The 25,346-nt window shown below is 46.3% G+C and overlaps 1 protein-coding gene across 3 annotated transcripts in view; it reads left to right on the forward strand.

The window, feature by feature from the left end:
- Positions 1–25,125, forward strand: part of LYN (LYN proto-oncogene, Src family tyrosine kinase) — a 109,408-nt gene extending 84,283 nt beyond the window's left edge. For all 3 annotated transcript variants that reach the window (XM_040261251.1, XM_040261249.1, XM_040261250.1), the window contains exons 11-13: positions 16,108–16,261; positions 18,126–18,257; positions 21,486–25,125. In XM_040261251.1, the coding sequence (XP_040117185.1) occupies positions 16,108–16,261; positions 18,126–18,257; positions 21,486–21,688 (489 nt within the window). In that variant the 3' untranslated portion in view covers positions 21,689–25,125. The remainder of the gene's footprint in view (positions 1–16,107; positions 16,262–18,125; positions 18,258–21,485) is intronic.
- The last annotated feature ends 221 nt before the right edge of the window (positions 25,126–25,346 follow it).

Genomic DNA, 25,346 nt, shown 5'->3' on the forward strand with positions numbered 1-25,346 from the left:
TCAGTAGTTTTTGCAATGGGAGACTGAGAGCAGAAATCAGCCAGCTGACTGATTCCCAGCCCCAGAAGAATAAGGAAACGGGGGTGGGGGTGAGGCATGTGAGGGGCAGTGCTGGGACTTTTCCCAGACTCTCCTCTCAGCAATTCTTCCCTCTCCCCGACAGCTACTTCCCCATGCTCCTGTCCCCTCCGCAAGCTCCCTCAGGGCCCGTCAAGATAGGAAGTGAGTTGTGAGAGCGGATTTCATCACTTCCTGTCTCAGGATGAGTTCTGAAAGGTTCCTCAGAACCCCAGTGTCATCGACCAACCCACCTCTCCAGCCACCCGTCTTCCTCTCCACTTAGTGGAGATTAAGAAATCCCAACTGAGTCAGCCATATCCAGTGCTTTTCTTGTATTGAAAGCATTTGTGCTGAAGTAGAAAAATGACCCCTTTGCAAAGGAAGTTTGATACTTTCAAAGCAGAGAGACTTTGTCCAACTGCTTTCCAGCCCTTGCCTCATTTAAGAGAAAAAAATGAACTTGGAAAGAGGAGTGGGTGAAATCTGTGGGAATTTCCTTCAGCAGAGATGGAAATGGGCTTGTAGACTCCTCAAACAGAGAAGGAAAGGAAGTGGGGACTTCACACTTGCAATATGGAGGTCAGATAAATCATCTTGTAATTCGGGGGAATCAAGGCATTTCTTGAGCTTTGGGGGTATAAAAAGTACCAAAAGTCAAAGAACACACAGTTATGTGTGAGTAAAGCTGCAATACTGTCCATGGCATTTTCCAGGCAGGAATATTGGAGTGGGTTGCCATTTCCTCCTCCAGTGGACCATGTTTTGTCAGAACTCTTCACTATGAACCATCCATCTTGGGTGGCCCTGAACAGCATGGCTCATAGCTTTGTTGAGTTACACAGACCCCTTCACCATAACAAAGTTGTGGCATGCTGCAGTCCATGGGGTCACAAAAAGTCAGACAGTGCTTAGCGACTGAACAACAACAAAACTGCAGTAAAATGGGGAAATCAAAGTTGTTGTTATAATCATGGCAGCAAGTAACATTTCTTTAACTCTTTCTGGATGATAAACTGTTCTACCTCCATCATTTAACTTAAGCCCAACAACCTTGAAAGCATTTATATTGTTGTTTAGTGGCTCAGACGGTAGAGCGTCTGTCTGCAATGCAGAAGACCTGGGTTCGATCCCTGGGTTGGGAAGATCCCCCAGAGAAGGAAATGGCAGCCCACTCCAGTATTCTTGCCTGGAAAATCCCATGGACTGCGGAGCCTGGTAGGTTACCGACCATGGGGTCACAAAGAGTCGGACGCGACTGAGCGACTTCACTTTCACTTCGATACATTTTACACATGGAGGGGTGACCTTGGAGTTGTCCAAGGTTACAGCTAGTGGTAGAATTGCTGGGCTCATTGTGGCTACTCTGACTCTAGATAACTGGTCCTTTCCTCTGCACCCCACCGTAATTTCATGATCAGAGTTGCCCCTGTGGTCATATGTACCTGACATTTTGCTGATGTGTATTTTCCCCTTTTATAGATTTTGATTTTCAGAATTAATAATATCTTTAGTGTTTCCCCCCCCCCAAAGAATCTCTATTGCCAAGATGCAGGTCTTTGTGCCACGTAGTGATTATGCTCAAGATATATTTTGCCTTCTCGTGTTAAAGGGTAGGACACATTTACGCTGGAAATTGAGGAACAAGGCAGGTCAGATACCTCAGTCTACTATCATGTAATTCTCAGCCTGTTTAGTACAGAAGTCTTTGACATTAGAGTGTCTGAGTCTGTCCTCACTGAAGTATCTACTGATCAATAAAATGGGGTATAGACAGGGCATCCCTTGTAACAACTCTGAGTTGGAACCACCAGTCTGCAGAGATGGTCAGTTCCACAAAATCATCTGGACGGATGCCACCAGCAACAAGGCAGTCCCCCGGTAACAGCTGGATGGTTTCCAGTGATGATTTCAGTGGAAGCTAAGCTGGGGCCTCGTCCCCTTCCCTGTTTCGGGGTCTCCTCCTCGGTCCCTGATTCCTGGAATCCCTTCCTTTGCCTCCAGAGCCTCCTCCCTAGACCTGACCGCTCCTCCTCCCTGTGCCCACCCCACTCCCCTCCTGGCCTCTCTCAGTCATGCTCTCCAAACAACTGATACCTGGTATTTCTTGAATGAATCGTTTGGTCATTGTTTCTAAAAGCAGGTTCATATTGACTTTTTCTATGCAGGAAAAAATAATGGAAGAAAATGACTTCAAGTGATCTTTACATGAATGACCTTTACCCAAAACCTTTAGATGCTTTTGTAGCCTTTCACAGATGAGTCCTTCCTTCCCCACCCCTGGAATACCTGCTTTAAGACACTTGTGTTACCTCACTCCCTGGCTTCATATAATCCAACAGAAGGCTTAAAACTGACTCGCCAAAAGTCACTCCATCCCCAATTTAAGAGGAGTTTGTTGTCCTTGGCGTTCATTCTGAGGTCAAGGTGGAGCTGGAGGCACTTTCTCCAGCTTCACTTTCAGCCTGGGGTCCTGCTCAAGGGCCAGAAGGACAACTCTGTGACCACAGGGCCACCAGAGCAGAGAGGTGATGCCCAAGGCCACATGGTGCCCTGCCACAGGTGCCACCCTGCAGCCTTGCCCCCTCCGTGCACCGAGACCCGTTCCCCAGCCTCCAGACCCCACAGAGCCCTGCCCGAGGATGTAGCCCCAGATGGTGGGCCCATGGGTCCTGCCCAGCCCCCTACCCTAGTGGCAGTGGGCTTATCCTTGAGCAAGAATACTGGAGTGGGTTGCTGTTTCCTTCTCCTGGGGATCTTCCCGACCCAAGGATCAAACCCAGGTCTCCCACATTGCAGGCAGATTCTTTACCATCTGAGCCACCAGGGAAGCCAAAAAAATTCCTGATGGCCTGTGGGCACACGGCCCCAGCCTTCTTCAGGTTTGGAGCCCACCAGCCTCCTATCTCAGTGTCTCTCCCAAGCCCACTCTTGGAGACCACCCACTCTCTCTTTTCTGTTTCTTTCAGTGCACCTACTGCAGTGTGAATATTTGGGCAGTTTTGGATTATCTCTGTGTCCCAGACACTTAGCACAGTGCCTTGCATGCAATAGGTACTCAATAAATATTTGTCGAATGACTGCACTGACCCACACGGGGGCTGCCCATGTTCAGTTTAAAACAACAGAGCCTGCTTTGCATGGCTCTGAATGAGTAATTAGAAGAGACTGTGTTTCTGGTGTTTTCTGGGCCACTCTTCAGGTGGATTTACCCATGAAACATGTTCCTGGTACATTTCTTTCTCCCCTCCCTCTGACTGTGCTGACTTCCCTGTACCAAGCTTACATTATTGGTCAAAACCACAGTGAGAGAAAATAAAAAGGACGTAGAACAGAAGTAGCCGGGCCTTTCTGAAAAGACAAAGAGCTGCCTTGTTTCCACTCTGTGGAGTAAAGAACGCCAGGGGGATGAGAAACTATAAGTGAAATATTGCACATAGCAGCCAGTGGCAGATGCTTTTAATCGGGAAAACACTTTTAAATGGACGAGTTTTTCCTCTCTAGTGTCATTCAGATTCGTTTGAGGCTGGAATTCAAGGGGTGAAGGGCCTGGCAGGCTTTTCTTAGCAACCGGGGTTTCCAGCCCTTGTTACCTGTTATACACACAAACACACACACAGTCATGTCAATGACATCACTATCTGAGCTGCTCTGAGCTGGAGAACCACCTGCACGTTGGTTGGTAACCATCATATTATACTCAGGTTGGCAGCCGTATGTTTTAGCTGATCTTCTTCATTGTTTCCACACCTTCTATCTGCCCCTCTCTGGACCCCCAGCTTTGAGATTCGCCAGCCCACTGTCCATCCCAGGATCCCTGGGCACTGCCTCTCAGCGCGACACTCACCCAGGCACCCCCTCCATCCCCCAGAGCCCCGGCCATTGTTGGTGGCCATCCAGGCACGTAGACCCTCACACTCAGTCCTTCTGTTTCTTGACTGCCTCTCCCCCAGGACTCTGTTCTCGCCTCCTGGAGCCCCACCATGATAATGACCAGAGGCTCTGCCTGCAGGGCCCCATTCCTGTCCTTCGTCCCCCACCCCCCATCTGCCTGGCTCCTGCTCCAGGCCTCCATGTTTTCTCCTCTGCACGCCCCCCGTTTCTTTTCTCTCCTGACCTGGCTTCTGTGCACCACCTGCCCTTTATCACTTATGCTTGGGTCAAGCCCAGCCCTTCACCTGTTCATGTGCGCACACCAGCCGTGACCACTACTGTCGGCAGGCGCTGGCTTTTCTGCTTCTAGACAAGCGGTCAAGCTGTCTAGGGACCCCACTCACACACACATGTACCCAGACCTAAACCCTCCCCCTCCCGCTCTCTTGGGTCACTTGCTGTCGCTCCCTGGGAAGGAGAAGCCAGCACACTCACTCCTTCCTGACTGAGGCTGCCTGCACTGGGCACCAAGTCCTGACCCCTCTTCCTTTCAAGATGTGCGTGCGCGTTTAGTCACTTCAGTCATGTCTGACTCTGCGACCCCATGGACTGTAGCCTGCCAGGTTCCTCTGTCCCTGGAATTCTCCAGGCAAGAGTACTGGAAGGAAGGTGAAGTCGCTCAGTCGTGTCCAACTCTTTGTGACCCCGTGGACTGTAGCCTACCAGGCTCCTCCATCCATGGGATTCTCCAGGCAAGAATACTGGAGTGGGTTGCCATTTCCTTCTCCAAGGGATCTTCCCAACCCAGGGATCGAACCCAAGTCTCCCGCATTGGAGGCAGACGCTTTAACCTCTGAGCCACCAGGGCAGCCCATGAATACTGGAGTGGATTGCCATTTCCTTCTCCAAAGGGTTTTCCCAACCCAGGAATCAAACCCACATCTCTGGCATTGCAGGCTGATTCTTTACCACCAAGCCACCTGGGAAGCCCTCCTTTCAAGATATTGCCCCAGAAATTCTGCCCTGCTGTTTTCCCTTTATTTCTGTGCCGTTCCCATAGAAACTATGATACAGCGCCCCTTCTCCTCCACACCCTCTCCAGGTGCCTCTACCTCCAATTCACTCCACCCCGTCACGACAAAAGGTCCTGGAAGGACCATATTCTCTCTTCACAATTCTTCCCCTCTGGCTCTCTCTCGAGCCCACCAGCTCTCGAGCAAACAGCTCTGGACAAGTCTTCCTCGGTGACCCCACGACACAAGTCCAAGGGCATTCCTCAGACTCATAGCGGCGTGCTTGATCTCTCTCTCCTCCCAGACATTCCTCTTCACTTGACTTCTGGGACACTGCTCTCTGGGTTTCCTCCCACTTCAGTGGCAGTTTCCTCCTCGGCTCCCAGCATTTAAACACTGGAAGGTCCCTGAAGTCAGTTCTCGGACCTCCTCTTTCTCCAGATTCACCTCCTGAGTGATCTCACTGAGAGCGCTGTGTACTTCCCTAGGACTGACATAACCAGTTACCACCAACTGGATAGCTAAACCATTAGGAATTTTTATCCTCTCACAATTCTGGAATCCAGACGTCCTACCTCAGTGTCTCAGCAGGTACTAGTGCAGGATTCTCCTGCCTCTTCTGCCTCCTGGTGGTTCCTAGAATTCCCTGGCTGCGGCAGCATCACTTTTTCTTCACAGGCCTTCTCCTCTCTGTGTGTCTCTCCATGTATCTTCTCTTAAAACAACACTGCTCGTCGGTTTAGTTGTTGTTCAGTTGCTAAGGCATGTCTGGCTCTTTGCCACCCCATCGACTACAGCATTCCAGGCCTCCCTATCCTTCACTGTCTCCTGGAATTTGCTGATTCATGTCCATTGAGTCAATGATGCCATCCAACCATCTCATCAGCTGACACCCCCTTCTCCTGGCCTCAGTTTTGATTTAGGGCCCACCCTAAATGTAGGATGCTTCCCTGATGGCTCAGATGGTGGAGAATCTGCCTGCAATATAGGACACCTGGGTTTGATCCCTGGATTGGGACGATCCCCTGGAGGAGGCTATGGCTACCCACTCCATTATTCTTGCCTAGAGAATTCTATGGACAGAGGACCCTATCAGGCAACAGTCTAGTGGGTTGCAAGAGAGTCAGACATGACTGAAGCAACTTAGCAGGCATGCACTATTTCTTTATTGTCAGTTGTGTTTATTTAGTATAGATGAAATCATGCATCTTTGCCTATATTTATTCTTTGTTTGCAGTTTATTTTTCTGGGAATTCTTTCTTTAAGCTTTTAACCATTTTTTTGTTGTTGTTATTAGTTCATCATTATCCATCCTTTCTAATTATTCTTTTCATTGCATATTAGCTTTGTACCATATGTGCTGTGTTATATGTATTGAGCTGAATATTAGTTTTTCATTTAATTAAAAACTCTCCAGGGACTTCCCTCGTGGTTCAGTGGCTAGGCCCCATGCTCCCAATGCAGGGGGTCCGGGTTTGATCTTTGATCAGGAAACTAGATCCCACATGATGCAGTGAAGACCCAACACAGCCAAATAAATAAATATAAACTAAGCCTTTTTTTAGTTTTAATTCTCCATCAACATGTATGTACCTATTAAAGTATAATATTCTATTCCTGTAACTGTATCGTGATTTCCTTACCATTCTTTGGTTTATGTTTGGGGAATCTCTACTTTTCCATTAATACAAGTAACAAAACCTTTCTTTATTTACTGCACCTGTTTCCTTATACCCCAGTTGCCACATAATAAGAGCAGAGTAGGAATGTTTTCGAGTCATTGACAGTTTTAGTTTTCATTGAGCAGATTTGCACGTTTGCATCCCGCGACTTGTCCCTCTGCTGGAGGTGTGTGGGGCAAACCCTGTCAGGCCACATTCCTCCTGAGAGGCAACACTGATCCAGCCATCACACCCAAAAGCTTGGGCAGAAGAACCAGTGGCTTTTCTCTCATTCCTCCATCCTTGGGATAAGCTGAGAACGTTTTGCTTCCTTCTTCTTCCAAGGTGGTAAGCACGGTTCATTAGCCGCAGGTCAGAGTAGGTCGTCTTGATAACAGTAGCCGCAGTGAAACTGATGCAGAAGAGGGGACAGTAAGTGAAGGAGATTTCTGATCTTAGAGTCGGTTATTCACTGCCCTCTCCTGGAGGTACAGAGTGGGGAGTCCCTGACCTGACTGGGAGGAGGTGATCATCGACAGGTCATCCCTTTCCAGCCTCAGGCAGCTGATACCAGGGAGCGCATCAGTGGACATGGAGTCTAGCTCCAGATCCTCCCAAGGGCGGTGGCAGCCACTCAGCAGGGGAGGCAGTGTGCGCGAGGCTGCACTCAGGCACCTGTGGGTGCCCATTTTCCCACAGTAAAAAAAAATTGATTAAAAAAAAAGGAAATCACTACTATTTGCTATGATCCCATTTCATCTTTTTTTTTTAAACCATTTAAACTTTTTATTTTATACTGGAGTATAGCCAATTAACAATGTTGTGATAGTTTCAGGTGGACAGCAGAGGGACTCAGCCATACATATATGTGTATCCATTCTCCCCCAAACTCCTCTCCCATCCAGGCTGCCACGTAGCACTGAGCAGAGATCCATGTGCTATACGGTAGGATGTATTAACGTTAGGAATCATTCATCTCCATCTTGCATTGAGTGGTCTTGCATTGTCCTTTTCAGTCTCATCTGGACTCTCTCAGGTGATGCTATTCTTATTGCATTTCATAGAGTGGAAAAGTTGAGATTTTGAGAAGAAACTTGCCCCTGTTTTGTATAAAACCCAAGATGACTCCTTGTGAGTCTCTGACCCATAGTCACAGCCGGCTGACTATCTTCTGAGGCGTCACTGGTCTACTTCCTGCTGATGCGGCTTGTGTATCCACATCATGGCCGGGTCTATTTGAGGTTAGATTGAGGAGTGGCCTTGGGAGGAAGTGGTATGGGAGGAGCCCTGACCACTGCCCGGTTTGACTTGGTCCCCGCAGGTGTGCATGGGCGTCCCTGGCCAGGGTGCCACCACAAGCCGCAGAATGCACTGCGCAGCCTCTCTGCTGCATCCAGCAGGCTCTCCACCTTCTGTTCCTGCTTTCCTGCAGCTGGAAGCTCCCCTTTTTATGTTTCAACTGTGATAAAATACACAACGTAAAGTCTACCATTTCATCCATTATTAAATGCACAGTTCAGTGGCATCCAGTTGGCAGTGGCATTCCCACTGCTGTGTGGACATCACTACTATCTATCTCCAGAACCCTTTTCATCTTGCAGAATTGACACTGTGCACCCATGAAACGTTAACTCCGCTCCTCCCTCCCACCGGCCCTCAGCAGCCATTATTCGCCTTTCTGTGCATTTGATCCTCTAAGTACCGTGCGTGAGTGGAATCGTTCAGTATTTGCCCTTCTTAATGATTTATGGCTTATTTACTTCTCTTAGCTTACTGTCCTCAGGGTTTATCCATGTTGTAGTCTGTGTTAGAATTCTATTCCTTCTTATGGCTGAATCATACTCCATTGTTTGTATAGACTGCAATTTTTTTTTTTTTTAATTTCGTCTACTGACGGACACTTGAGTTGTTTCTACCTTTTGGCTATTGTGAATAATGCTCCTATGATCGGGGGTGCATCTGTCCAAGATTGTGCAAATATTAACTATTTACTTTTGGTTCTTTGTGCTTTATACCCAGTAGTGGAATTGATGGATTGTGCAGTAATCCTATGTTGAATTTTTTGAGGAACATTCATTCTGGTTTCCACAGTGGCTGTACTATTCTACATTCCCATCAGCAATAACTAATTTCTCCATTTCCTCAACACTGTTTATTTTCTTTTTGTTGTTGTTGTTTGACTGTTTTTCTAACAACCATCCTAATGGATGTGAGCTGGTCCAATAAGTATTTGCAGGAGAAGGTCTATGAGAATTAGTTGACAAATGGTTCTTTCTTTTCTGCTAATGAAGGTAAATCTCTCTGATGGAAACTTACTGCTTTAAGTATGATTATTTTGTGATGTTGTCTGTGTGCAAATTGTGTCTTCCTGAGGCTTTGTGGGTCCTTGCATGCTTTTGGATTGATTTTTTTTTTTTAATTTGGCTGAACTGGGTCTTCACTGAGGCATGAAGAAATCTCTAGTTACAATGCATGGGCTGTCTAGTTGCCCCATAGCATGTGTGATATTAGTTCCCCAACCAGGGATCAAACCCTATCTCCTGCATTGGGAAACACATTCTTAACCACTGGATCACCAGGGAAGTCCCTGAACCGATTAAATTTTTGATCTATCAGAGAACCTCACCAGCCCTGAGTTTGTATGTGTCAAACTCTGCCCTAATCTTTCAGCTATGAAGATATTACAGACTGCACACTTTAATGTGGCCACTTGTTAAATGATCTAGTTATTGTTTCTCCTTTCTCTCCTTTCCCCTGATGTCAGCTTGCAAGCATTCTACTGTTTGTAGCCCTTTTAAAGGGAAAAAGCTAGTACAGATACATAATTAAGGGCACAGGGGGTAGGACCAGCCAACTTTGGATTCAAATCCAAGCCTGTCTAGGAAAAAGATCTTAACTTCTCCAAGACTCAGCTTTCTCATCTTTACTAGGAATCTTGGTGGCTTCACAGGCTTATTTTAGGGATTATAAATGCCTGGCAAGGTGCCTGGGCAGAGTAAGCAGCCAATACATGGTAGCTGTCATCATCACCGTCACTATCATCGCCGTCACTATCCCCACCATCCTCCTCATCGCCTCCATCGTCATCACCATCAGCATCAAAGCCATAGTTTCCAGTATTTCTTAGAAGTTTTGCTGGAAAAAGAGGAATAAAGAAGAATATTTTAATAACCCAATAAAGCTAAAACATAATTTCGAAGAAATGTGATGCTCCAACATAGCAAAGAATGAGCTCTCTAAGCCATCGCTTCCTTCATCCAAATTATGGACTAAAGAGTGCAGGGATCCAGTATGGAGGCTCAGTGAATATCGATAGAAAAGTACGTCTGTGGGGAGTATCACCTGCCGCAGAGCCAACGCTGGGCCATTTGGAGGACCAAGGAAATGCGTTCTTACTTAAACTTTCTTTTTGAAGACGGTTTTCTCTGCATTTTATTTTCCTTTTGTCACGAAATGATCTTTTCAGATCCATTTAGGATTAACCCCAGGGTGATGGAGAGAACCTTTCAGAGAGGCTTGAGAGGCTTTTACCCTTTGGCTTGGTTCCGGCTTATTAATATTAACACTATTATTATTTTGTAATCTCTCTAGGGTTTTTGCAAGTGATTAATTATTTGAATTCCATTTTTCCCAAGTGTAGGAATAAAATGTGTATCTAGAGAGTAAGGCTAACAATGCCTCATGGGACAGGTGCCATGACATGCCACAAGAAAACCAAAGTTCAGTCTTTCCTGCTTTCTGGCAGACTTCTTGCTCTTTCTGTCTCACTGCTCATCTAAGTGACAAATGTTTTCCAACTGGCCAATTCGAAGACAGGCTGGGTTTTCAGTTCCAGTTTTCTTTCGGGCTGGAATTTCCTGGGGCAGATTTCAGCTTTGCTCGAGAAATCACATCAAGTCCGTCAATTAGGTTCCTTTATTCCATCCGCTCTGTTCGTGTGGGCTCTGCTCATTAAAATTTTACAAATCACTCATTGAGAAGATAACCTGTTACTCGCCCGTTTCTCAGAACAGCAGCTTCCCGGTATTTGGGGTCAGAGCCTCCTCTCTGGTCCTGTCTGGGAAGCTGATTGGCAGTCGCCCAATGGTCACACTTTTTCTTCTCACAGCATGTTGAAAAGCCTCCCTGGAGAACAGCCAGAGGCTGGGGTCTGCTTATTTAGCACCAAGGTGAGATTGGGGCTTTCCTAATGGCTCAGTGGTACAGAGCCATTGCAGGTCTCCGCCTGCAATGCAGGAGACCCAGGTTCGAGCCGCAGATCAGGAAGATCCCCTCAAAGAGGGAAATGGCTACCCACTGCAGTAGTCTTGCCTGGAGAATCCCATGGACAGAGGAACCTGATGGGCTACAGTCCATGGGTTCTCAAAGAGTTGGACATGACTGAAGTGACTGAGCATGCATGCATGCAAGATGAGATTGACCTCTGACTCAGGAAGCACCATTTTTAATGTCTTCTTAGTGCCTAGAACTTTTACTCGGTACCAGATGCCTGGGAAATGTTGCCAGAAGCTGCTGGGTTACTGCTCAGGTGGGGGTCCCAGCGGTTCACTTCCAAGTGGTTCCTCCCTGTCTTCTTGGGATAGTGTACACGCGCGCACACACACACACACACACACACACACTTGCACACAGAAACATTAAAGAGAGAAAATGTCACTGTATATTTCCACTGACGGTAGAAAAAGAGGAACTAGACATATACGCCTGCCACACTGTTTGATCTCAGGAAATGGCCAGCCCATGTGACCGTCAATCAAGGTAGCTTTAAACCAAGAGTCCAGACACATCACCAACCTTGTCTCCTTGTATGAATATTCTCATTTTAGGTCATAGGGGAGGTTTTTACTTCAAATTTCCACTTGCTTCGCACACAGACACTCTAGTACCGAGTTGGAAATCAGCCCCTGGAGAAAGAGACATTTTTAGTTCTTCTTTAGTGTTGGCGGGTGGTTCCGAAAGGCAAGATTTTCTCATGTTTGCGCATCACTGAGCCTGATGCTGGCATGATGCCGACGTGGCTCAAGAGGTAGAGAATCCCCTCCAAATATTTAAAGCTGAGAGGTTAAATCAATTTTCTAAGCCCTGTCAATAACGGCCTGACCCCAGAACCTTGATGTGCAGGAAGAGGTTCCAGTTTCCCTGCCTCTGAGCTGTGAGCCTGGTGTTCTCCCTAAGTTACAAAAGAAACAGAAGCTCAGGACACACATTCTGCGCTGCCCACCACCTGGGCCATCAGCCCCGTTTGGCACCCTCGCCTCCCCGCCTGGGCTCTTTCCTGCCGGCTATGCTCATCTTGCTCCTTGTTTCTCCTCAGTTGAGTTGTGGGGGGACCTCCTTTCCCCAGCCTTAGGAGGACAATCGTCCGCCCATTCATGAGGCTGAGACTGGGATTTCATGCCAGTCTGTGTAGAACTTCAGATCCTAAGACAGCTGAAGTTGAAAAGCACTGGATCTAATGCAGTGCTTCTGCAAGTTCAGTGTGCAGACAGAGAGCTTATTAAAACCCAGGTTCTTACTGAATAAATCAGGATTGGAGTCAAGCTCCCAGAAAGTGACAAGGGCCAAGGCAGTTCTGCGCCTGGACTGCACATCACAGCCAGCCAGGGAGGCCTCACTCTTAGGGGTGCAGGTTTAGGTGGTTTAGGGTGAGACCTGGGTTACTGTAAGATGCCCAGGGACACAGCCAGCCAGAGTTAAGAAATATGGTCATAAGGGTTAAAACTGAATTTAACCATTAAATGAGCAGAAGGGAAATTAAAGTCACTTCCAAACCATTGCGCTAACCTGTGGCATGACTCTAGGAAAATAATTTCCTTTCAGCCTTGTCGAATTTTCCGAAAGAAAAGATAGTTATTGCTTTTTTCACAATATATAGGGCTACTTGAATGAAAGAATATTTTCCTGCTTAATTTTAGCCTGGTTATTTTCATTCTGACAGAGTGTTAACCTCATCCAAGCCAAGAATATATCATCATCCATCTTATTTGCCACTTTTGAGTCATAGGGAAAAATGGGCTTTATACCTTCTTTGCTTAATTTAGCTTCTAGACCAAGAATTCAAAATGGGGCAAGATTGCCCCCACGGGAGTCAGAATTCATTCATGGGGGATGAGGAAAGTTTAGATGTTTCTGTGGCCCTCCACAGCTCAGACCTACTGGACGAAATCCTATTTCTTAGTATTTATTGTTGTTGTTGTTCAGTCACTAAATCATGTTCAACTCTTTGCGACCCCATGGACTGCAGCATGCCAGTCTCCTCTGTCCTCCACTATCTCCCAGAGTTTGCTCAAACTTATGTCCATTGAGTCAGTGATGCCATCCAACCATCTTATCCTCTGTCACTCCATTCTCCTCTTGCCCTCCAATTTTTCTCCTTAGAGGGTGATAATGAAAAAAGGTTGAGAAGCACTGCTCCAGACAAAGACAGCCCATGAGTGTCCAAGCTTGTATGTCCTTCCTGAGCTCTACATGGGGAGGGTTTGTGATAGCATTTCTGAGCTGTGAAATTTGGGCTTATCAACAATGAATTCTAAGAGGAAACATCAAAAGCATTCTTTCCTCTTCTCAGCAAAATAGTTTCCTCTTGATGAAAAATTTGAGTTCCAGAAGCATCTAATTGTGAGCTCTCTTGCTGATGGGACATTCTGGGATGTGACCTGGAGGTCGGCCCTCCTGGGTGTCAGTCCTGTCTCTCTCCCTCCCTCTGTGACTTTCAGGAGTTTCCTGTGCCTCTTTAAGTCTCATTCACATGTGTATAATGGAAATAAAACTTTCCTGATAGATTTGTTTTCCAGATGAAATGTGAAGTAGGTTTAATGAAGGTAAAACAGAGTCTGGTGCATAAAAAGCACTCCTTTAGTGCTAGGAGAAGTCATGGTTATTATCATCTCTCTATATATCTATCTATCTACCTGTCAATCAGCCACGTTATTATTATTATCATCATCTATGTAAAATACCTCTGGGTGCAAAGAAGTCTTCCTGAATCAGATTCTGTCCTCATCAGACCTGAGCAACTCCAGCTAATTCCTTCACAGTTCACCCTTCCCAAGCTGGTGGGGTTAACAGATACATGCTGTGTGCATGCATGCGTGCATATTAAGTCACTTCAGTCGTGTCTGGCTCTTCACGACCCCGTGGGCTATAGCCCGCCAGGCTCCTCTGTCCATGGGATTCTCCAGGCAAGAATACTGGAGTGGGTGGCCATGCCCTCCTCCAGGGAATCTTCCCGACTCAGAGATCAAACCTGCGTCTCCCCATTTCCTGCATTGCAGACAGATTTTGTACCCACTGAGCCACCTGGGAAGCCCCAGATCCATGCTACTATATATAAAATAGATAAACACCAAGGACTTGCTGTAGAGTGCAGGAAACTATATTCAATATCTTGTAATAACCTATAATGGTAAGAATCTGAAAAAAATACACATGTATTGGGTTGGCCAGAAAGTTCATTCAATTTTTCTGTAAGATCTTATGAAAAACTGGAATGAACTTTTTGGCCAATCCAATATACAGGTATAACTGAGTCATTTTGCAGTACATTGTGACTGGAACATTGTAAATAAACTATAATATAATTAAAAAGAAAATGGGAGGTGAGCACTGCACCCCCCGCCCCGGCACCTTGGGTCCCGGCGGATGGCTGAGCCTGGGGGTGATGTATTTATGCAACAGCTCTTTCTTCCATGCTGACAGCTGCTAGACTAAGTGGCCCAGAGGAGGTAGAACATATTCACGCAAGGAAAGTTGATCCTGGATTCCATTAGCCAGAGTAGTCTCTGATTTCTTCCTGGTGTTGCGAAATAGAGAAATAGAGCTGGTTTTACTTTAGTCAAAGTAAATACAACAACCGAAAAAAAAAAAAAAAGATTAAGGTTTAAAAGAAAGAAACCCAGAAAGACCAGTGCATACAGACCAGGGAAATAGTACACTTTATATAAAAAGAGAATTGTAGTCTTTTGTGACCTCAGAACAAGTCTTATCCAAAAGCTTTTGTTATGCTCTCATATCCATTGTTTATTCCACTTGGCGAATGCTATTGTTATGAATCTTCGTCTCAGTGAGTGCCGTTATTATTATTTGCAATATGAGCTCCTTAACAAACCCTGAGATGAAAAAGAAAGCCAGAGTAAGCTAGACTTGCTACAAGTCTGTTGTTATTTCAGAGAATCATGTTTTTTAAAAATGCATTCAGGTTTGTGTAAATGCAGAACTCGGTGAGTATGTAAGAAGAGCCTTACCAACAAGTTCCCAGGATGCTTTTCATGAGCTGAGTATTCAGATCCGTCACTGAGAATGAAAGAGATGTGAGTCCTTGGTGCCCCCGGTGAGAGATTCAGCCTGTGTCCCCTGGGCTGCTAGAGTGGTGGGGCACGTCCTGGAGACGTGTCTGGCGAGGGTCCCTGAGGCAGTGTCCAGCTTGCATTGGAATCACAGCAATCTGTAGTCATTGGAGTCAGGAGAAGCATTGCATGTAGTAAGGAGCTAAGCCTTTGCTGAGCCGCAACGCCTGGCTGAACTGGCCTTTGATGAGTGATAAGGAGGATGCTGTTGAGGATGGAGTTAGGAAGGAGTCAGGTCCGCCACCCTGAGCTGCCTGGAATTCAAGGTAGAATCTGCAGAATACACTCATTCCTGTGTGAATTAATCCTAATTAGTTTTCCCTCTAACTGCTCACCAGACACAGCTCCTTGGTCCTTCCCTTCCTCCCGCCCTCCCTTCCTTCACTCATCCCTCTTTCTTTCCTTCCTTTCCCTCCCTCCATCCCTCCCTTCCTCCCTTCCTTTCTTACTTTTTGATTCTTACCTTAATAATTTGGTAATGTTTTCCTAAATAATCCTATTTTAATTCCTTAACCCGATTTTCCAGTAAGTGCTGCGTAGCAGTTTCACCTCCCCTGTTTTATCTTTTGCTCATTGCTTCTCTCCTGCCATCCATCAGCTTTGTGTCTGGGTGACTCTTTCTGCTCATCCTGGAGGGATTGTGCAGAGTGAGCTTGAAGCCCGGGTCCTGTGGGCAGTCAACTAACTGGACAGCAGGGATGTGGTGACAGGGACACCAGTAAATCCAGCTCTGTTTCTCTATTTCACAACAGCAGGAAGAAATCAGACTATTCTGGCTAATGGAATCAACTTTTCTTGCATGAATGTGTGGTGACAGGTCCAGCCTGCTCTGGGTCTGTTAGCACATCACTCCCCCAGCTCTGTTTTCGCTTCTGAAAAGCTGGGACAATGACATCCTTTTATCTACAGAGTCTTCAAAAGGGCCTCCACACATTCAGAAAGGTTGAGACAACTTAAATAATCATGTTGAGACTGATTGTCATCATTGGAGATTTGGAGGAGCAGTTATTTTAGAGAGGACTCAAGGGGGCGATTGTAATTTACCCTCTGTTTGAAAAACTTGAACCTTCAGAATATCATAAAGAACTCAGAAGCTTTCTGATTTTCCTCTCTGGGCCTAAGTAGAACGTCTAAAGGAAAGCCTTGTTTTGTTTCCAGATCGCCGAGGGAATGGCGTACATCGAGAGGAAAAACTATATCCACCGGGACCTACGAGCCGCTAATGTGTTAGTCTCTGAGTCTCTCATGTGCAAAATCGCAGACTTTGGTCTTGCTCGAGTGATTGAAGATAACGAGTACACAGCCAGAGAAGGTATGTTCCCAGAGCCATCTTTAGGTGTTTGGTTATTGTTTAATTTTGTTTTGTTTTTGCCTATTTTTAACAAAGCAATTACAATAGGGCATCAAAAAAAAAAAAAAAAAGAATTCATTTGGTACAGTATTCAAAATGTACTATAGTTGCAGTTTGTGGTATATCCTAATTGTTTTCTTTTTAAAAAATTACTCTTTCGATTATCTCTGTATGATACTTTTATAAAATTTAAACATGCTGTCATTTGTATTTCAAAACAAGAAGAGGCTTGGCAGAATCGTAATTCTTTGTTCATATTACATGTCAGAGCTTTTCACCCAATGAGGTGCACTTTGCTTCACTGTAGAAAAAATATTTGTAACAATAATTCTATACTATACTATTCAAGGCTGTATTCTGGCCTTTTAACTGTCGGGTTGCCCCAAAATTTCGTTCAGGTTTCTCCATTGCATCTTGTGGAAAAACCCGAACGAACCTTCTAGCCAACCCAATACAAATTAAAACATGGGAATTATCACACACACACAGAAGTAAATGAAACACTACAGAAACACACTCCTTTATTTCCCCACGTTCCATATTATACGTGGAAACCAAAGAGCACCTGGAGCAGCGTACATCCCCGAGTCCCTGGCCTGCCGCTCCGAGGCCGGCCCGCCTGGCGCTGCACTGGCCTCTCCTGCTGGAGACCGTTCTGTGTTGCTTGTTATCTGAGGACTCCGACAGTCTCATTCCTGAAAGTTCAGTGGGTAGTTTTGGGGGGTATTTTGCAGTGCTTTCTCTACTGAAAGAGTCAAGTACTTCCTTGACATTCCTAAGACTTGTTAAGGATTAATTTAACAAGATGTGTGTTATTTCTGGAAGGTGCCCACGGAATTCATAGATGTGACAAACAGACTGAAAACATTGTTTTGATTCACGAAACTTCTCTTGCATTTGTCACGCTTAAGGTGGTTCTCCTGCCTCGAGTTTCGGTAACTCTTTGGTGGACTATAATTTATCTTTGGCCTTAATCACTTTCAGCAAAATGGCAGGTCAGGGAAAACAGTTTGAGAAGAACTAGGTAAAAGGAAAAGACCTTAATGTGGAGAAAGATTGAGGGCAGGAGGAGAAGGGAGTGACAAAGGAGGAGATGGTGAGATAGCATCACTTATTCAATGGACGTGAGTTTGAGCAAGCTCTGGGAGGTAGTGAAGGACAGGGAAACCTGGTGTGCTGCGGTCTGTGGGGTCGCAGATAGCCAGATACAACTGAGCAGCTGAACAACAGCACCAGCAGTCTAAAAGGCAGTGAGCGGTGCAGTGAGGCAGCTGCTGTTCTAAGTGCCTTTCATACATTACCTCATTTATCTCTACAGTAACCCTATATGATAAGTAGTGCATTGTTTCCTTCTTGTATATGAGGAAGAAGGAGAGCCTCAGAAGTTTCTGAAGCCATGTAGTAAGTGGGAGAGCCAGGATTCAGACCCAGAAGATCAATTTATTACATTGGTTTTGTAGAATTTGACAGGCCTCTGTGTGTTTGTGTGCTCAGCAGCTTCAGTCACGTCTGACTCTTTGTGATCCCATGGACTGTAGCCTGCTAGGCTCCTCTTATCCATGGGATTTCCCAGACAAGAATATTGGAGTGGGTTGCCATTTCCTTCTCCAGGGGATCTTTTCGACCCGGGGATTGAAGCTGGGTCTCCTGCATTGACAGGCGGGTTCTTTATCACTGAGCCACCTGGGATATGCATGTGTTACCCATTCAAAATAAATCATCAAAACTTTCCCCCTCAAAGAAGGAAAGTGTGAGAGTCACACGCCTGTGACTTTTTCGTTTCAGCTCAGAGACCCAAGTAAAGCCCCTATGTCTTCTCCCCTAGGTGCTAAGTTCCCCATTAAGTGGACAGCTCCAGAGGCAATCAACTTCGGATGTTTCACCATCAAGTCTGATGTGTGGTCCTTTGGGATTCTCCTGTACGAAATTGTCACCTATGGGAAAATTCCCTACCCAGGTACTGCTTACTTACCTATTTCCATTTGCGGGATATATATGAGAAAAAAGCCGGGTGGTATGAGACATAAAAAAGATGAACAAATATCCAGAGGAAAGACAAGGGTGTGAGAACTTTGTCTTTAGTGGAAGGTATCATAAAATATGCTTAGACACTTCTCCGCCTTCGTGTCTGAGTGCATATCTTTCGCTCCACTAATGAATTCCACCACTAACAGCCTAGAATGTGCCTGGCGCCATCACAGATATTGCTGAAGCAACATGGTTGGAGGACTAGACACGGGGCTCCTCCCAAGCCTCACACCGGATGGTGGAGGAAACAGACATAGAAATGATGCTGTATGATTCTTGCTTGGTCAGTTCTGAAACAGAGATTTGTGTAATGTACTTTGGAGTCTCTGCCACTTCAAGAGACAACCACCTCTGTCTGCAAACAAATGATTCTTCAGATCCTCAACTTACTGGCTGTGGGGACGTTATTCCGTATTTCCAGATTCCCAACGTCTTCCCAGCCAGATTCTGCCAGCCCTCCCTTTTCCAGAACATGGAAGCAGAGGGACTTTTCTCCAAAGACTTCTCTTTCTTGTTAATGTTGGGCTTTGCACAAAATCAATGGATATGGCCAGTTTAAAAGTAAATCTTTAATGTTTAAATCATTCCCTCATTCAAAAACCTGAGGGTGCTAAGCATTCCCACGGTGCTGGATGGAGCAGTCCCAGCTCCTCCCTTGAGAGCTAATGGTTGAGTATTGATTACAATAATTTATAATAATCACTGACAATAAGGACCGTATGTAGGATGGGAAGTATGCTGTTGGGGGAGGGTGTGATGATTTAGGGATTGGGGTGGGGAGATGGGTTGCAGGTTCTAAAAGCGATCCAGTAGCAGCAGGGATTCAGTGCCTTGACAGAGAGCCCCAGGGGCTGTCCAGGGCTGGGTGTCCCATGGGGGAAACAGCCAGAGCACAGGTCCTGAGCAGGGGCAGGAGGTGTGGGGATGACGTGGAGCGGATGTGAGCCTCAGAGGCTGCCCAGGGGCTTCACCTCTGACTTTGCAAGAGATGGGAGACTTTGGGGTGGAGCAGTGATGTAGCCTCCAGGCTCCTAGTCACCTTTGCTGCTGTTGGGCCTGGAGGGCTGGCGGGAGGGGTGAGCCTTTTGGTGGGGCCTACACAATGGGCTGACTGTCCCGTGAAACCTTCCGGTGCCAGATTTCATATTCTGATGGCTGCTCTGCTCTAGATACCGAAGTTAATGAATAAAACCACCGCCAAATGGCGACGGTATTTCTGAATCGGCCCAGATATCTGTCTATAATCTACAACCTATAGAGAAAGATTATATACTTTGCCTATATATGACACCTGATCAATAAACATACAACGTCACAAGTGCTGTGTGGTAGGTATTGCACGCTCCACAGCGATGTGTGGACGAGGCTCTGGGGCTCAGAGAAGGAGATTCTGGCCCAGAGCCACATCACTGGCTCCTACGGACCCCTGGCCACCTTGCCCTCACCTGCTGGACTTATCACCATCATTCATTTCCAGAACATCTTCATCTTCCCAAACTGATACTGTACCCATTAGACCCTAACTCCCTGACCCACCTGCCCCCCTCCAGCCGCTTGTTGTTGTTGATGTTGTTGTTGTTTATTCACTCAGTTGTGTCCAACTCTTTGCGATCCCATGGATGGTAGCCCGCCAGGCTCCTCTGTCCATGGGTACTCCAGGCAAAAATACTGGAGTGGGTTGCCATCCCCTTCTCCAGGGGATCTTCCCAACCAAGGCATCAAACCCAGGTCTCCAACATTGCAGGTGGATTCTTTACCACTGAGCCACCAGGGAAGCCTGCTAAAATGGCTGAATTAGCATGTTTTATTATCCCAGTTTGATGATGGAGAAAAATACTATTAAAATGACCTTTGTTTTTTTTCCCCTTAAAGCTCTTTTCAGTGTCAAAGATGGACAGTTCAGTGTCTGAGCTAACCTGAGACAAGTAATTATAGCAAAAGCCATCCTCCACAGTCAGCAATCCTGCAGAGCCCGGCCGGAATAGTGGGTGCCCTGGGCTTCCCAGGTGGAGCTAGTTGTAAAGAACCCATCTGCCAGTGCAGGAGATGTTTAAGAGACACAGGATGGATCCCTAAATCAGGAAGATCCTGTGGAGAAGGAAATGGCAACCCACTCCAGTATTCTGGAGAATCCCATGGACAGAGGAGCCTGGTGGGCTACAGCCTATGGAGTCACAAATAGTCGGACACAACTGAAGTGACATAGCACGCAGGCACACTGGTTCCCTCCGCGGAGCCTGCTGAGCTCTGCCTCTTCTTGTCCTGAGGACAGTTTGAGGAGTGGAGTGGAAATGAAACAGTTGGTCTAGCTCACTTAAGGATCCTGACTTCTTTAAGTAAACTTGCAATGAAAAGCTGATTTTGAAAAAGTATTGGGAGATAATGGGTGAGAAAATGATGTTTGTTTGTTTGTTTGTTTTTAATTACCGGTAGAAGCTGAGGGAAAAAAATAGTGCAAAAGACAGTGAGATGAAATGTTAGAACTGGGCTTGTTTATTCACAAGATCTGTCAGGTCCAACATCCTTTTGTCGTTAAAGAGAACTCACTCTGTCTTCTGCTTGTCACATTCACTGGTTTTTACTTTGGCAGCTGAATGCTGCCTAGAGTCTCTTTGTACTGACACCCTCTATATGATTACGTTGCTTGCAGAAATGTCCTTAGCCCGTCTACCAGTTCTGAGAGCTGCTGTAACAAAATACCACAAACTGAATCGCTTATACAACAGAAATGTATTTTCTCGCAGTTCTTCAGGCCGGGAGTCCAAGATCAAAGTGTTGACAGGATTGCTTTCTCCAAGGCTCATCCTCGGCCCTTGAGACAACATCTCCATTTGTCTTCTCTCTGGCTTTTGCCTGCATCCCCATGTTCTAATCTCCTCTGCTTATAAAAACACCAGTCAGATGGGGCTTAGGCCCACCCTAGAGGCTTGGTCACCTCTTTACAGGCCTTATGTCTAAACGCAGTTCCATTCTGAGGTTTTGGGGGCTAGGTCTTCACTATAGGAATTTCCAGGATAGCGGGGACTGTGGGAACACAGTTCAGCCCACAGCATCCTCCGACACTCGCTCCAACCAGGGATGAAGGAGGTGGGCACCACTGCGTCGCGTGACCCTCGGTCAGGCTTCTAAACAGTACCTGTGGGTTTTTCGCCCCCAGGGAGAACTAACGCGGATGTGATGACCGCCCTGTCGCAGGGCTACAGGATGCCCCGCATGGAGAACTGCCCAGATGAGCTCTATGACATCATGAAGATGTGCTGGAAGGAAAAGGCAGAGGAGAGGCCGACGTTCGACTACCTACAGAGCGTGCTGGACGACTTCTACACAGCCACCGAGGGCCAGTACCAGCAGCAGCCCTAGTGCCGAGGACTCAAGCCATGCACGGGACCGCCGCCTCCCTCCAAAGGGAAAAACAGCAATCCCCGGTCACTGGTTATTTCCTGGGCTGGCTTCCCCAGCTGTCCTTGCTTCCTTCACACAGGGCTAAAACTCAGGAAGGACTTCTTCCACGGGAAAGGAGTCTCCTCTCAAGGGCGATATGTCCACCAGCCTGCACCCAGCAGGCACACTGGCTCTGCGAGTCCAACACCTGGACATGGGTTTCTGAGAAGAAAACACCTATCCCACCAAAGTGCACCCACATCAGCCTCTTGTTTACAAGGGGGCATGTGACTCAGAGGTTCGGAGGCCATTTCAGTAGATCGCAGACAGGAGCACAGCTGAAATAACCAGATGTCTTCATTGCACTTCCTTGTATGTTCTCTGTGCTTGAGCTAATTTGTTTAAAAAAAAAAAATCTACTAATCCAACCTGTTAGATTTTGCACGTGAAGTCAGATGCTTCCATGTCCTTCCCAGATTTCTGTGACCTCCCACCCCCTGAAATCTGGACTGGTCAGCACTTCCTTCCGTGGAGATCACTCAGAACCCCAGCTGGGCAGAGGAATCTCTTTCCTTGAAAGGGTCATCAGCAAGCAGGCAGGGCCACCGTGTTAAGCCACGCGGATTCCCCAGCCACTCAGGTTTGCCCAGCTCCCCTGGAAGGGAGCTTCAGGAACTGTTTTCCCAATAGAAGGAATGTTTTTTTAACAGTCCAGCTTTTCAATTCCATAATTTCCTCTATCCAGACTTCTTTGGACCTTGTAGTTTGGACGAACAAGATGATTCTAATCTTTGCGGAACTTCTAGGGCCTTACAAAACATCAGAGCTTTCTTTACTGCTTCAAATGATTCTGAACATTATTTTATTGATCAAGTATTCATTTTAGTTGTACTCTAGGAAGTAAAAATGCTGTATTCAGGGGCTATTTTTGTGATTCAGCAATCTTTTCTAAATTGTGTGTGGTCTGTGTGAGTCTATTTATATGAGGCTATGCTGGAAACTAAATGAGTGAGGAGGCTTTTCTGAATCACTGGAGCAATTAGATAGAGGTTTTGTTTGTTAAATTTTTCTACTGTAGCTTGAATGGAAAACGCTATGTCATATCACATTTCACCTATGCTGTTTGTGTATATACAATATTTCTATTTTTGATCTTATTTTAATACACCTGGGCCAGTAACAGCTCAAGTTTTTCACTGGTGTTTAACATTTCCAACTGTCAATATAAAAATGGGTACCAGTTGGTGGGGGAGTGTGGGTTGGGAGGTGATTCCATTGGTTACATCGTTTGAAAAATGTGTACAAGTTCTGCCTCCATCCTTTGAGTGTTTTCAGATTGGAGAACTGAGGAGTTGGTGGCCTGGACACCCATCATCCCTGTCGGGGGGCCCAACAGGATTTGTTTTCAAATAGGCTTAGTAAAGTACATGCGTGTGTGCTCAGTAGCTCAGTCCTATCTGACTCTGTGCGACCCCATGGACTACAGCCCACCAGGCTCCTCTGCCCATGGGATTCTCCAGGCAGGAATACTGGACTGGGTTGCCGTTTCCTCCTGCAGGGGATCTTCCCAACCCAGGGATCAAACCCACATCTCCTGTGTCTCCTGCACTGGCAGGCGGATTCTTTACCACTGAGCCAGCAGGGAAACCGGGCTTAGTTACCAAGCACCATTACAATTTCACTTTGTATGTGTTGCCTAGGTGTTGGGTGCCTGGAGAAAAGGATGAAATATTCTGCTTTCCCCTAAATTTTAACTTCCTTTCCCGTATAATGTTTTGTAAAGGTCCATTGTAAAGTATTCTAAAATTCTCAACTCACAAGAGCTACCTTCACAAAGGTGAACTGTTATCCCCATCTAATGTCTGCAGAGCTGGTGACGTGACTCACCACGCTGCACTTTTTTTACATACACAAACCTGTTCACACTCCATTTCAGAAGCTCACACACGACCCAGCATCAAGAAAGAGCATAAGGAATCCCCAAAGCAAAACAACATCTCTAGGAAATGACTAAATTCACCTTTACCTTGTTTTTCTCCACTCTGCTTCCTCTGGCAGTTTTACATTCAACTGTCCCCCCACCCTTCACCCCACCCCCAGGTCAAGTCTGAATTCCCTTGCCTTCAGCATCTCTGCTGTCACCTGGGCTTCCTCACTTGTTCTCAACCTGCGTCCAACTAGGTGGTGCTCGGCAGACAGCACGCACTGTTAGGGTTCCTGACTGGCAGAACCAGGGCCTGGGCAGGTACTTGTTTAATCTTGGGGTCCACAGAGACGTGCAGGCTGGTTACATCTTCATGTCCCAGGTCATTATTGAGAATTTGAAAAACAGAACGGCCACCTCACTTCTACCCCCAAGATCCTGACTCTGTTGTTCTCCACTGGGTGGGGGAGATACAGGGGTGTCAGTGAACTTAAAAGCTTCCCAGGAATCTAAGATGAGCACAGTGCATGCCCAGGTTCAAGAGCCAGCCCCAGCTTTGACCTGTAATGCAAAGTGATCTGCTCAAAAGAAGACCTCTTTCCCTAGATGGCTTGCCTTCCCAAAGGTGGCTATAGGCGTAGAGGAGGAAGGAGGAGGAAGTGTGGCTTTTTCCTTTCTTACAAACAGGAAGCTCGCTGAACCGAAAGTAGAGCTCGTAGCCCTGACATGTATCCCTGGGAGGAGGGGACACTTGGTGCTTCCATAGGCCCTCCAGAGGGCTTCTCAGGGTGCTGTCAGAATCACACCAGTAAAGCATATCTGGGTCTGCCTTTAGGGGACACACCACACCCAGGAGTGTAGAAGAGGGTTGATTAGAGGAGGGGCCATATTTGCTTACACAACGTGACAGATCAAGGGCACTGAAGTTAAATGTGAGCTCATTTCTCATCTTGCCTGTGCTGAAGGCTTTCCTTTTGCTCAAACTATAGCCGAGGAAGCTGCAGCTAAAAGGAAGCGAAGCACCAACATCTAATAAATTCAACTGAATTAAAACAATTGCTCATCCTATGGGTCAGCCCCCCACCCTTCTGGTTTTAAAGCCACTTTCCATGCCCATGCTTAATTCCCACCACCCACCTTTTCCCCCATTCTGTACCTGCATTTCTACTTTTGCTGGTTGCATGAGACATCAGTTCTCTGTCTCTGCGCTTTGACTACATGAGGTTTTCTGATGAACTGGGAGTGCCTTGCCTTTCTTCCTGATGGCAATAATGACTATAGATACACAAAGATACCCCTACACCCACCATTCGCTCCATTCAGTACTTTGGCACTTTAAAAAAAAGATCACCTTGAACTTACAAAGTCACTCTGGAATACCTGGACATTAAAATCGCTTATCCATGGCTGAGAAATCAGTTGCATTCAGGGCCACAAAAGGAATAGAATGGTTTCTCTTCATATTTTCTTGCAAAATAAAACAAGTGAAATTCCTTTACAGTGGCATCTTCGTGACTCGGCTAGATGTTCTAAGCAGGTAAAGGAACTACTTATAAAATGCCCCACTTGAAGTCCAGACAGATGTGAGAAAAAATTTCTTCCAAAAATTTTAATTTGGGGAGAAAAGTCATGCAAGTATTTAACTCACCATTCACTCTTTTTAAAAAGACAACTTATGGAAACTATGCTTTTGAATGAATTGCTTTGATAACA

The sequence above is a fragment of the Oryx dammah genome, unplaced genomic scaffold (genome assembly GCF_014754425.2).
Source record: "Oryx dammah isolate SB20612 unplaced genomic scaffold, SCBI_Odam_1.1 HiC_scaffold_19, whole genome shotgun sequence".
Classification (NCBI taxonomy): domain Eukaryota; kingdom Metazoa; phylum Chordata; class Mammalia; order Artiodactyla; family Bovidae; genus Oryx; species Oryx dammah.